This window comes from Festucalex cinctus, chromosome 12 (assembly GCF_051991245.1).
Source record: "Festucalex cinctus isolate MCC-2025b chromosome 12, RoL_Fcin_1.0, whole genome shotgun sequence".
Lineage (NCBI taxonomy): Eukaryota > Metazoa > Chordata > Actinopteri > Syngnathiformes > Syngnathidae > Festucalex > Festucalex cinctus.
The window spans coordinates 12,567,011-12,581,039 of record NC_135422.1 but is presented as its reverse complement, the minus strand read 5'-3'; the positions used below and the strand labels follow the sequence as shown (position 1 = coordinate 12,581,039).

General features: G+C 42.2%; 1 protein-coding gene across 4 annotated transcripts in view; it reads left to right on the top strand.

Annotated features, from left to right (window-relative positions):
* Nucleotides 1-14,029, top strand: part of fermt2 (FERM domain containing kindlin 2) — a 37,677-nt gene that overhangs the window by 17,032 nt on the left and 6,616 nt on the right. For 2 of the 4 annotated variants that reach the window (XM_077538792.1, XM_077538791.1), the window contains exons 4-13: nucleotides 2,382-2,510; nucleotides 4,864-4,896; nucleotides 7,639-7,864; nucleotides 7,955-8,057; nucleotides 8,131-8,238; nucleotides 10,939-11,073; nucleotides 11,468-11,517; nucleotides 13,029-13,153; nucleotides 13,248-13,354; nucleotides 13,429-13,647. In XM_077538792.1, coding sequence (XP_077394918.1) covers nucleotides 2,382-2,510; nucleotides 4,864-4,896; nucleotides 7,639-7,864; nucleotides 7,955-8,057; nucleotides 8,131-8,238; nucleotides 10,939-11,073; nucleotides 11,468-11,517; nucleotides 13,029-13,153; nucleotides 13,248-13,354; nucleotides 13,429-13,647 — 1,235 coding nt within the window. The remainder of the gene's footprint in view (nucleotides 1-2,381; nucleotides 2,511-4,863; nucleotides 4,897-7,638; nucleotides 7,865-7,954; nucleotides 8,058-8,130; nucleotides 8,239-10,938; nucleotides 11,074-11,467; nucleotides 11,518-13,028; nucleotides 13,154-13,247; nucleotides 13,355-13,428; nucleotides 13,648-14,029) is intronic. The other 2 variants (XM_077538794.1, XM_077538793.1) reach the window with 1 other exon arrangement.

Genomic DNA, 14,029 nt, shown 5'->3' with positions numbered 1-14,029 from the left:
TTAAGCGCCACATTAGGCTAGCATCTGTGCGATGACTGACACTCCACGGAAAAGACGTGTAAGCGGCAATCAAATACTAACCCCCCCCCAAAAAAAACAAAAAAAAGTGCTACATCACAATCTCTTACGTCTGCTGCTTTGGGTGTCTGCCTTCTGTTGTCATAACAATGTGCTTTGTTTTCAGCTCAAAGTCCTGTTTTAATGAACATCATCAGCTTGATTTTAGTGGTATTCCTGTGCTCTTTTGAATATTTTTTCAGGATTTTTGAGGCCTTGTTTCAACCCAGACAATCACAGCGTAATGATACCATTGTGTTTCTTCTATCATATAAACTGACTGGAATTTCTAAATCCACATTTATTAGCCTCATCTTAATTGGTTCCAGTGTTATTGATCGACCAGCCAGGAAGCCTAATGAGTCGCTCTTTGTATTTGAGGTTCAGTACATGAGGTAAATATCAGCAAAGACACAATCACCGCTCGTTTTAGTCCATCTATGGTCTTTTTATTTTTATCTGCGATTGCGCTCTCGCTCTGTAAATTTAAAACGTGATGGTGTCGTGATTGGCCTTAGTCACTGCAGTGAATCATGTGTTCCAGTGAGCACACATCTCCAGCATAGCTTTTTATTTATTTTGTTCATGGCTGGAACTACGTCAAGCCCTCAGTGCTGGCTGTAGCCCTGCTCACTGCCGCAAGTCTGCTGGATGGAAGATTAACTCTTCTTCTGGAGGTGTCAATTCCGCTAATGGACCTTGTTTTGTTTTTTTTGTAAGCGTCAACACTCTCGGCCACAAGTATGTGGCAAGTGTCGGTAAACTTTTTCCCTCCAACTCGTGAAATATTACAAACCTATAATTCAACAAACGCTTACTGGGTCCGTCAGCAATAAATTAGAAAAATACTAGCGGGGAGAAGTCAGTCACGTGTATCTCTATTGTTCTTCTGCCAGGTGAATTCTGCTTCTGTATTGTTTTTCAGAATTTTCCCAGTAACAAAAACCCTCAGGGCCTTTTTTCCACCAAAGTTGGTGAAGTTGTAGCATATTGAGAGTTTGTATCATTTGCTTCTAAGAAAGAAACATGTAGTCGTTCATATAATTTTTGTCATGAGATTAGTTGTAGTACTTAAAGTCAAACTATTCAACAAGTGTAGAACTGCAGTAAAGCCTTTTAATAACCATATTGTGTGCATATACACATTTAACTGTTTAATAATACAAAATCATTCAATCTGTCGTCATCATTTGGTTTGTGGTAAATTAAAAACAAACAAACGGGGTATTACAATTTTCAATCTCACTCCCATTATCTGTTAGTAGTAAATGAAAACGCCACGTGTCCCTCAAAACTCGTACACACACATAAGTCTGTGTGTGTGCTGGAGCCCAGCTCAGTGGGCCTGAAGCTCGGCAGCACGCCTGCAGCTCGCATGGCTGTATAAGGGCACAGGGATTGTGCTTTTTAACGCTACAGTGAAGCCAGAGGAGGAGAAAAGGAGAGCGAGTGAGAGTGAGCGAACTCCCATCTGGTAGTTTTTAATACTCTGGAATGCTTTTGCTTTAGTTACACAAAGCAAACAAGGAGCTTTCTTGCTACCATGTTCTCCCTCTGCTCACGCTTCCCTAAACAGACTCTTCAATCACGGACCCCCATCCGTTATCCGAGTTCCACCAAGTGCAGTGGAACCTCCAAAATTGTGACAAAGCGATTTTGAGTTTCACTCAAAGTAACATATGTTTAGGTGTTACCTCAGCTTGGTGTGCATTGTAAGTGATGGCAACGATGATGTGATGATGATAGCCAGAGAACAGAAAAGTTGATAACCATAGAGCCATCACCAACATCTTGTGACATCTGTCTATGCGCATGATGCCCGACTCGAGGAGGGGGGAAAAGAGTGGGGGAAAAAAATCTGATCTGCTTTAGTCATTATATCAAATTGTGAACTCTTCAAGCACATGCGCGCACACACTTTTAAGATATGGTTAAAGTTCTACTGTTCAGCAGCAACCCAATAGCACTTTTGCGTGTGTGCGCGAGTTTGAGAAATGGTTGTTGAAAGTGGGGGTGGGATGCTTGAGGTTGTGTCTGGCCTGTCTCACTTGGGGATTACACTCCAAGTAAAGATTTGTGGGGGCCTTGAGAAAAGGGATTTGCCATTTTTTCCAGTCCTCATGTGCCACAGCTGTCTCTGAATTTCTTACCTTCTCTCGTGTCCATGTGCTTGCTGTCTCCATAGTTTGTTTTGTTTTTTTAAACAAATGTTCATTTCAATATGCATGCTGAATCAAATTATTAATCTTGACCTTTTTAATCCCTGACTTTCTCCTTGAAAATTGACCTACTATTGATTGTTCAACCTGCATCTCTCTCCACAGATATCCGTCACCCAGAGGAGTTATCTCTACTGCGCAAGCCGCGTGATCCCAAAAAGAAAAAGAAAAAATTGGAGGAAGCCGAGGAGGATGATCTGGAGTTAGAAGGTCCGCTGTTGACCCCTGGATCAGGTCAGCCACTGAGCGTAACCGCTTGCGCCGCGGGAACACTATGAATATTTTGTTATGTACTAAAATGTGTCATGCTCAGATCGGTTCGCATCCATTTTGGAATTTTGGTCCGCCAGCCACCAAAGATGCGCCGATCCAAATATACGAGCCTTGCGTGGCCTCTGCAGCCCTGGCTTCCTTGGCGGGGCGAATGATGGATGGTTGAGATTCCACACATAGTTGGTCACGCTGCCATTTTAAACCCCCCGACTGTGCTGCGCAACACCACCAAGCCCACTTTAGCCCAGCCATTGCTGAATTACGACCCAAGTGGGCGTTGGAGGAGGTGAACACAACAGGCGCCACTTTCACTGCTAAAACTAAACACACAGAAAAAAGATCATATATGTGCTATCAACATTCCAAAAAATTTTAATGGAGGATGGCGGTAACACCCAAAACCTTTGTCACTACATTTCCTCCAGGGTGTCTTTGGATGGACAGATATATTATTTCTGTTTGATGGTGCCAAGGGTTCACTTAACGACAAGAATGTGCACAATCCATTTCCCCCCCATCAGATCACATGCTATAGCTAGCCAAATTGCTAGGCGTTATTCCGTCCCGTGTGTGAGGGCATGGCCGCTTAGCCCGGGTCTCCTGATTGAAATCACAATGAGGGAGGAAGCGATGCAATCACTCCTTAAAGCTGAGTTTGTCGCCAACTACTCCTCCTGCACACTTAATGTACTCAATGTACTCTTGCATATAGCTAGGATGGACATTTTTCCTTCATTTCCTTCAAGCGCCAAAGGGAAAAGCAAATAAGTTATTCCTTTCAAAGATTTTCACTGTTAAAGTAACTCATCTGTTTTTATGCGTGTGCCTTTTGAAGCATATTAACACTGCTCCATGAGGAGTTATGCGTGAATATCGCTCAACTTTCACTGACTTTGTGTTGACTTCTTTAGACAGCCAACAACCTGATATGGAATCAAAGCTCAATTTCACACATAATCATCACAACTTTTCAACGGAAATCTGTTATGGTCATCACCAGGAAATGAATCCGATAGTTTTTTGTTTTGTTTTGTTTTTTGTATGTGATCTTCTCAGTGGGCTGAAGAAAAATTTCTATTATTATTCTGAACTCCTGTTTTCATGCTAGTGACTTTTTTTTTTAGACAGCAAAGTAGCTGTTACCAGGGCTGGACTAGCCATCTTGCATACAGGACAGTTGCCCGGTGGGCCGGCGTCTTTTGTGGCAGATGTAGTGCTTTTTAATTATTATTTTTTTCCATTGTACCCCAAGAGACTGGCCCACAATTTAGAAAGACTAGCCCATTAATCCATTTCGAATATAGACAGCAAACGGAACCAACATAAGTCAATATCAGTGGCAGAACTATGTGTTAGGCGTAGGGATCAGGAGTTGGGCTGGGCCGGCTGGTGAGCTTAAGTCAAAATGCCAGGGCTGATTTTTAGGGCCGTTTTTTTTTTTTTTTTTTTTTTTTTTTGCCAGTCCAGCCCTGGTTGTTACTGGTTGCTACTAAGCGGTGCACTTGATTTTGATGTATTAATAAGGTTAGTCAATTCTGAATTACTTGACTAAAATAATGCTGTTTGAAGAAATTAACTGAGCGTGGTTGTAACTCACTTTTGTGTACTTCTTTCGACGACAAACTAATTTGGACTGAATCTACAGTGCCTCCACTGGTCACTACTAAGCGCTTGTGCTCCACTTTGACGCAACCAATCAGTCAGATCCAAAGTTGTATTTTTCCTACCTATTAACTTTATTTTAAAGATCACTTTGGTTTCATACCCTCATTTGAAAATTACGCTTAAACATAAATAATAGCGTATGAGCTTTGTACGGTAGGAGCCACAAATAACAGTCTGTGGATAGCACTGAGGTTGTATGACCAATTATTTCCACTTGGAGACTGGAGACCTCACCCTCTATCTTTTAAATGTACCGTTGAGAAAATGCCTCATGCCAAGAACATTAAAGAACATAGACTGAGTGCATTTTAGAACTTGAGCTAGTGTCTGCAGGGTTTTGGCTGGCATGTCTGTACATTGTTAAGACTTGGGTCGGCATTGAAACTTGGGTCTGTCACAATAACGCCTCGCCTGTTTTGACATTTCACTGAGTGGAATGGGCGAACCTTCCATGCCTCTACAAAGAGACAAACTTGAGTCATTATTGCGATCACCTCTGAAAATAACCAATATCTTCCTCCTCATACTTTTTTCCCTTTCACTTCTGTTTTCTTCCCTCCTTAAAACAATAAAGTATCCGAATATTCCCATTGACAATTCTTCCACTGTCCTCTCTTTTTTTTTTCCTGCCTTTCTTTTTTCAACCTAGCCTCTGAGATAATATACATCGGACCCGTCAAAGGTAAGCTTTCCCCTCTGTCCTCTCCTGTTGCTGCAGCACTGCTTCCTCACCATCGCCTTCCCTTTCCGTCATCGCCACCCCGACCACAGCTGCTGTGTGGAGATCACATGACATCCATAACCTTCTCCCTTAAGATGTGCATACATCGTAGTCGTTACAAATAATGGGCGCACACTGTATGAGTTGATCGCTGATTGAACAGATGCCCTTTTGGTGTTGTTAGCACACATTTCAACTGTCCATTCAAATCAAGAAGACTTTGTCGTCTGTGGGATCTGAATGCTTTTGGTAAAAGCAAGTTATGTGCTTCCGTTATTAGTTGTGAGGAGATTACAATATCTGGTCGAAATGCTCTTTCACACTGCCTTTCTTTTTCCAGTTGCCGCCACAGAATAAGTAACCAAATTCAACCAGTTTTCCAAACTTTAAATGTGAAATCCCTTTGCACAATCCATGTGTATATTTGAATGTCACTTTCTTTGTGAGAGCTTCACTATAAAAACAGTTTTTAGAGGAAATTCCACCATTTGAAGGGAGTGAGAAAGTTTACTTCGGGATCTGCTGGTCTATCTATGAATCCCATGTGTGGGAGTCGAAGCATGTAAGCATTCGAAATGACTTCGACTCGCGTATCAGCGAGTTTGTAAACAGGATGGAGGAGTTGTGTTTTTTGAACCAGCGTCCGTCCGTCCCCCCCCCCTAAAAAAAAAAAAACAACACAAACACAATATCTCCACTCTTGGATTCCTCAAGAGACCCCAATGGGAGTGACTGTAAGGCCTCTTCCTGACCCGCTGAACTTGGGCATTAGATAAAATCCAACACCCTTCTCTGCCGAGGATGGATGACCTCGCCCCCCCAAGCTTGCACGCTGTTCTCATGACCTCCGTTTGAAACCCAAACCACGCCTACCTCCTCATTCAGTGCAATGTTGCTTGTTGACGCTACAGAAACGAAGTTTGACGGAAACAACGGGATCCGATTCACACACTTACTTAGGTTCATATCCCCGGAAAGCTTTCCGCTTCCCCTCTGTGCCAAGTTGTGCAATGTAGTTTTCCACGTGGAGTGCACTCCTGCCCCACTTTACTCACAAAGGGGGGTACACACATAAAGATAATCTGGCAACTTTCCAGCATGGTTACCCTCTCTTACTGGCAAAAGCCGGGAAATGACTGATTATCCCATGCCTCTGAATCAGCCTTTCCCAAACGGACATTGTGTAAAATATATCCTCAGTCTTAGCAAGACAAGAGCTGTCCTAGCTTCTTTTTGTGATGGTTTTGGGGGGCAGGGGGAGAAGTCTTTTGTGTGTACCCTCTTAAGTGGGTAAACTCTGATCATCTCGTGCATCGTGTGCATGCTGATCCACATCAGTCCCACCAGGGCGACATTTTTGAAGCCACTCATCTGCAACGTGTGGAGCTGGTACATGGCTGGGCTGCTATTGTGTAAGAGTGCTCACCTTCAATATTGGTCAATGTGCACTGTACTTTAGTGGAGCAACTAAACGAGATTTTGCAGCAATCATTTCAGGTGATGATACAAGCATGAGATTCGATATGAATATAACCTGTAAGTCATTATTTCAGGAAAAAAGTGCTAGTCATCAAAAATTCCTAAATGGCTAGCATTTTTTCTTTCAAAATGACCACGAGTGCACTGAAAAGAATAACTAATTAATATCCGGATAGTCTACAGATGGCACAGGGTTGAAATGATAATAGATGAGTGATACAATTATGTTAAACAATGACCATTCATTCATTAAGTGCAGTTTTCCCCTTATTTATGGCAGAGGACATTTTCTACTTTACAATTGTTAATAGTTTTACCATTCTCACATACTTTAAAGACATTGAAACGTCCAAATACCCAGTTAACTCATTTGCTCCCAATAATGCATATATATGTTCTATTTTAAATATTACCAGTGTCCCAAAGACATATTTATACGTGCTTTTTTTGTTTGCTTTTGTGTTTGTTTGTTAAATGCTAGAGCATACAGAAGGCTTTGATGCAGCCTCTGAACTGCAGGGAATGGTTGAAGCAGGTTGAAGGTGATTATTACAGAAACGGTCAGCAGGTGTCAGCAGAGTATGAGATAATCCAGGGCTCTGTTGCAACAAGCTCTTTTCTCCACTGTTTTAAACAGATTTGTGAATAATGATGAAACTTAGCTATAGTCTAATGCTAATTGTAGCTAAACGGAAACAGATAGAAATATTTTTTTTTCCTGATGAAAGAAGAGACTTTAATCTTTCTTTTGGTCGGTTCCATATTTTTAAAGTAATAGAGCACAATCTTCTGTGGGCCTTGCAAAATCAGTCAAAATCTAGTAAAACAGCCTGGAGCGAAGGGGGTTGCTTCAATGAAAATAGCTGCAAGTGAATTAGTTTGACAATACATAAGTGATTAAAATCAAGTTATATGGACAAATATGTTGTAATATTGTGGAACTTGGCATATTATGAATATTAGTATATTTTGCTAAAGAAAGCTAACATATATTTTAGTAACTTGCACTTTGTTTATCCATGAACCAGTATGGTGACATTTCTTTACGGTGTTTTGTATGTCGTCTCAGATTTTTTTTTCTTTTTTTTTTTTTTAATCCCACAATGCCTCTTTCTGCCTAATTTCATGCTTGTATCACCAAATGAACAATGCTATTTCGCGCCACAATTATTGAGTTTGTCACCCAAGTTTCTAATTCCAGCCTCTGACTTGGATGACTTTCAGGAAGCATCTACTCCAGCCCGGGCTTATACAGCAAGACCATGACGCCCACGTACGACTCACGAGACGGCAGCCCGCTCTCGCCCACGTCCGCCTGGTTCGGCGACAGCCCACTGTCGGAGGGCAACCCCGGCATCCTCGCCGTCAGCCAGCCCATCGCCTCCCCCGACATCCTGGTCAAGCTCTACAAGCCGCAGTCTCTACTGGACAAGGCCAAGATTAACCAGGGGTGCGGGGAATGTCATTTTAGATTATATGCGTATTATATATGCCATTATTTTTGTGGGTTGTAGTAGAAAAGCAACTGTGTATGTTGCAGGTGGTTGGACTCCTCCAGGTCTCTGATGGAACAGGATGTCAAGGAGAATGAGGTGTTGCTGCTAAGGTTTAAATACCACAGTTTCTTTGACCTCAATCCAAAGGTAATTGTCCACAAAACACAGTTAAGCTTTTCGCAATGTTGCCTGGTGCTATAAGCAACCTCTTGCTCCCCAGTATGACGCCATAAGGGTGAACCAGCTCTACGAGCAGTCCAAGTGGGCCATCTTGCTGGAGGAAATCGAGTGCACGGAGGAGGAAATGATGATGTTTGCCGCGCTGCAGGTAACTCTGACTTTTCGCTCGGACTTTGATGTCAGAATTTGAAATGAAACGTGTTCATTCTTCCATAGTGACCATGCGGGGTACGCGCATGTTGACAATCGGTTCAAATTTGAGCAGTTTTCCTCCCCTGCGATCAAAGGCAGCAATACATAATAACCTGTGTACACATCTTTAGTCTTTGGGGCAGGGCTGGGTGATATTGCCAAAAAATAAAATCTGGATTATTTATTTATTTTTTCCTCTTCAGTCATTCAGGACTATTATGATTTTTAATCATCCATCCATCCATTTTCTTGACCGCTTATTCCTCACAAGGGTCGTGGGGGGTGCTGGAGCCTATCTCAGCTGGCTCTGGGCAGTAGGCGGGTACACCCTGGACTGGTTGCCAGCCAATCGCAGGGCACACAGAGACGAACAACCATCCACACTCACAAGCACGATTTTTAATTAGTTTTAGTGTAATAAACCCAATAAACGTTTATTTATTTTAAAGGTTTCATTTATTCAAAAATAATTCCTGTGCAAATACTCAGACAACAATAATGTATACTGATTCTACATCAGTTTCAACAAACTTAGCTTTCATAGTTGGTGCTTAATTGCCACAATTGAGTAGTTGGTAGCTATTGTAAACTTGTCTTGCGTACCACCCATCCAGCATTCTGCCACTTCTATTTCACCTCAAAATAACATCTGGATGGAACAGAACATAAATCCAGAAGACAAAATTTGATTTCACGATTTAGCACTTATTTCTAATTCAATTCAAACATTTTATTTATTCTTTAAAAAATAAATGAAAGGGGACAAAATGAAGTGAAACTGCCCAAGATCAAAAATAAATAATAATAAATAAATAACATAATAAACAACACAAAATAAATGATCAACGATTTGATTTTCCTCAATTTAAAAAAAAAAAAAAAAAAAAGGTCCCGGGGACGCCACCCTGCCTTCACCCTTGGGGTTAATTATAGAGCATCTTCAGGCCATAGGATGCTGCATTTTTGGCCCCCCGGAGCAACCAGCGCCCAGCGGGGACACTGTTCTCACCCATGAGTTTCATCTGCGCGGTTATAATTAACTGGTTTCCTGTTACTCCTCACTCAGGAGAGACGCTAATCCTACTTGGGTGTTCGGACGCTCCCCACTGTTTGATACTATTTTTCATCAAGGCTCGCATGAGCTCACGGTGTTGGCTGAGGTTTCACGAGAAGGGAAGGTGGATACGAGAGTCTAAATAAAGAGCCCGCAATTCCCGCATTCAGTACGTCGCCGGCTACCGTTGGCTGCACATTGAGATGAGATAATCAGGTGTTAGAAAATAGACTCGGGCGTCGTTTTGAACTTTGGAAACAACCTCGCCAGGCCTTGCAAATATTTAAAAGGCAGCCGTGGACAATGATGAGTCACATTTGCGCCCTTTGTCCCACATTGGCTAACCTGAGCTATGCGTGTGTTTCACAGCTGTTCATTTAAATAAGAGAAAGGGGACTGGCAATAGAAATATCGTTTGTCAACAACTTGTATTTAGTGTTGTCCTAGCTAACTTTGACGCTTATTCGTTTACTTCTCACCTCCTAGGGTTTTTTTTTTTTTTTGGCTCTATGTTGACCATCCGTCCACCTCTCCTCTATCTTGTCAAATAATGTGTTAATGTAATGAAACTTTCAAAGGGTGTGGATTTTTATCTTGATGATTTTATTTTCAACTTAAGCTACCTGTTGGCTTGTTCATGTTCATGTTTGGCCAATTGAAAACCATTAAAAAAAAAAATATTGTTTTAAAAACATTCCGTGTTATTTACTATATTGCTCATACAACTTGGGTGAAATGTGTTTGATTTGAGACTCGGAACTTTTTTATTTTTGAGGTTTTCTATCTGATTGAGGAGCAATTTCATGGAATATTTTCAGTTTTCAAACAAGATGTCGTAATGGCAAATGAATGGTACAATTTTGATTTAAAGAAGTTTAAAGGCAGCACTGTTTAAAATGTGGAAAATGAGGAAAAAAATAGGGTGTTACTGAGAATTAGTGATTTAGCAAGTCAACATTACTACTTCGTATTGGCGTTTAACGCTTAAAAATTTAATAATTGCTAACCGTGTGTTTTTGGTATTTCCTCTTCCAATCAGCCAATTTACAGAGGACTTTGGAATTACCAGTCTGTTGCCGTTGCCTGATTACAACAAGGCTTTCTGGAGCAGTGAAATGTTCGGTCAAAAAGATGACCGCCTTTATTTCTGTGTGGATAAAAAAAAAGTACAAAAATAAGCTAGTAGTCGTGAATACAAATTGCGATTAGCATTGCTAGCTTTGGCTCACGGCTCACCTGTTTTCTGGGTCTGGTCATGTGACATTTGTAAGCTTGGCCTCTTAGGCACTGTGATGTCATTTATAGTCAACAGCAAGTGGCAGTTCAAGGTAAAATGGCCACCCCTGAGATGGATTAAAAAGGAATGGATTTTGCTGCGTAATTCATATTGCTGCGGTTCGACTAGTGGGGGTGCATCGAACATTTTTGACTTGACTTCCCCTTTAAAACATTTCTGGATCTTTTCAATTTGTGAAGGTTGATTTTGAGATGCAAGTTATTTGAGTCCCGAGTGTGCACACAGAATAAATCAAATTTGATGTTCATGATTCCAATTCATTGAGTGCAACACTTCCTTCACGTCCTCTTTCTCTCTCCCTCCAGTACCACATCAACAAGCTGTCCATCATGTCGTCGGACAACCACATGAACAACAGCGAGAAGGAGGTGGATGAGGTGGACGCCGCACTGTCCGACCTGGAGATCACGCTTGAGGGAGGCAAGACGTCCAACGCCCTGGTAGGAAAACACCCGCAACAATTTGAAGTTCCACCAACATTTTCGGGGGGAAAGATTTCAACTCCTGGTAGTTTTGATTTATTGTATCATTACACATAACTGATTTCTTTCTGAAAGTAATTGACGCCCAACGTAAAGGTTGATTATTGCCTATTGTTGCCACAAGCTTGCGGCAAATGATTACTTTAGTCAGAATGAAGCTGCAGTTCCACTTTCGATATTCCACGCTACGTCTTGCATAACGGATGTTGAAACCAAATGAAACGGCTCGATACGCAGCTGAGAATGACATCATTGTTTCACCTTGTTAAGTGTTCGGATTTTCTCAGCTTTCGGCTACCGTTGATGTTTGGATTTGTCCTTTTTTTTTTCTCCTCCCCCCTTTTCCACACAGGGTGACATCACGTCTATTCCCGAGCTAGCGGACTATGTCAAAGTCTTCAAGTAAGTCCGCTGCCAACCGAGAACCGCAAGACGGCTTGTCTTCAGAAAACATTACCAAGTGTGTGGGTCAGACGGTGCATTTATCCCAAAAAGCAGGAAGCAGGAAACGGCCTTAAATAACTGCAAAACACCAAGGCCTGTTTAAGATCCACATTGGGTTGTTTGCCAAAGGCCTTTCTGTTTGGCTTTGAAGTTCAAGCGTAAGCATGTTTTAAAGCATAATTACTCAGTCTTTGGCTTTGTGCCTTTGCTGACAAGCTGGTGGATCTTGAGATGGAGGGCGCTGAGGGGGTTCCATAAAATGATTGGGCTTGATTTGGAAATGCATTTCCTCTTTGTCCAACCTTGGCTCGCTGAATTTACGCTACATGGCGACATATTCAAATCTTTTACTGCCACAGTGCAAGCCGATTTCGAGCATTTTAACTCCTCTTTCAAGGCAAACAGAATATGGTGTTCTTTTACTACATATACGGGTACCACATGAAAGATCGCATTCCATTCCGTTCCTTACTAATACCATTTGAATATAGGTAATTTGAGTGCTATTGAGCGAAAATTGAAAAGATAAGGAGAAAACAAGCTTTTTGTGAAGATACATTTTCTCCACAACAGTCACTTTACTAATATTTTTTGTTTAGTGACGTTCTGTGAATCAGGTTTAAATAAATAAAAATCCTACCTGAAGACATGGGAGTTCTGGATGGACCATAAATTAAAAGCAAATCTTAAAATCAGTCCTCAAGCACAAAGGTAACATGCCGCAAAATTTCACATAATTACATTATTATTCAAATTATCTGAGCAACATGCCTATTGTAAAAATAAAAAAAAAATGCATGGAATGTGGGCAGCACAGTGTATAAGTGGTTAATGTGACAAAAAGGCTTTGATCATTCATCCTTGAAATTTCATCAGATTCCGTCATGTTTTATTGTAATTCCATACGCCGGCAGCCCATTGAAAAGAGAGACAATGCTGTCATCTGCTGGCCCAAAGTTAACGGGTGTTTTTGGTTTCACAACTCATTGACCCGGCAGCGCTGCACTGAGACGTCGCACTGGCCATTGATTTAAAAAAACATAGTTGACGTCATTTAACATTTATGGCGGCATACATCATGATTTTACTAATCGTTATTAAACGTTTTTGGCGGTCGTAGAGTCAAAGATCATATGTGGATGCGAATCAGATATTAGTCAGTGTGACTGCTGTGTTTTGATGCTACTGATGCATGCTGGTGCGGTTACCTTTGTCTTAACCAGTGGGTGCACGTACTTTTTTAAGAAATGTTCAAGAAATGCAGACTCACAGATGTAACACAAGTTCAGTGTTTCCCAGGATAGCAAAAATCTTGAGGAAAATTCCATACATCTTTCTCTTCATGTGTTCCCTTTTGAATGGAATGTGCATTGTTCCCGATGGATTTACTATGTATGGAAATAAAAATTATAGAGGTCCAAACACAGGGCTATAATTCTAAACGTTACTACATGCAATGTGTTTTCCAGACCCAAGAAGCTGACGCTGAAGGGCTACAAGCAGTATTGGTGCACATTCAAAGACATCACAATTTCCTGTTACAAGAGTAAAGAGGAGGCGCACGGGACGCCCGCTCACCAAATGAACCTCAGAGGTGCACGTGCATGAAAAAACGCTGTCCTTTTCACACACACGCGTGTCACGTATGTCCTCCGTCTTAACATTGGACCGCCGTGCTGTCGCTGTAGGCTGCGAGGTGACCCCCGATGTGAACATATCAGGTCAAAAATTTAATATCAAGCTGTTAATCCCCGTGGCGGACGGCATGAACGAGATCTGGCTACGGTGCGACACGGTGAGGCCGCCGTCAGTGGTATCGAATTTTTGAATTCTTTTTGGATTTGGGTTCAGTGTTGTGGTACTTTACAGGAGAAGCAGTACGCCCACTGGATGGCCGCCTGCCGCTTGGCGTCCAAGGGGAAGACCATGGCGGACAGCTCGTACAACTTGGAGGTGCAGAACATCCTGTCCTTCCTCAAGATGCAGCACATGAACCCTGACCCGCAGTTCATCGAGCCCATCACCACCGACATCAACCCCGAGTGCCTGGTGTCGCCGCGGTACCTGAAGAAGTACAAGAACAAGCAGGTGAGCCGTCGTCGAGTTGCAGTATGCAGTTTCGTGGGGACGGATAGAGGAAGAGAGACAACTGAATACCAAATTAATAGCAATAATAACACACTTTGCTACTCAGTTTGAGATGTGATGGGAAAAAGAGAGAGCGAAAAGAGGCATGTGAGTAACCCGAAAGTAACCAGTGAGTGCGTCTTCAAGTAAGCATTGTGTGCACAGTGAGACAGCAGACGGTTGGCGGAGTGGCTGTGTGAGTGTTTAGTGGGATCTTGTTGACTTGTTGATGACTCTGCTGGGGGAGTGTGTCGGGACAGAGTGGCGTCTGATGCTTCCCAGATGGCCGCCTCCTGGCATCGGCCTCGTCTTACCCCGGATTGCTCTCCCCTCCTGTCCTACG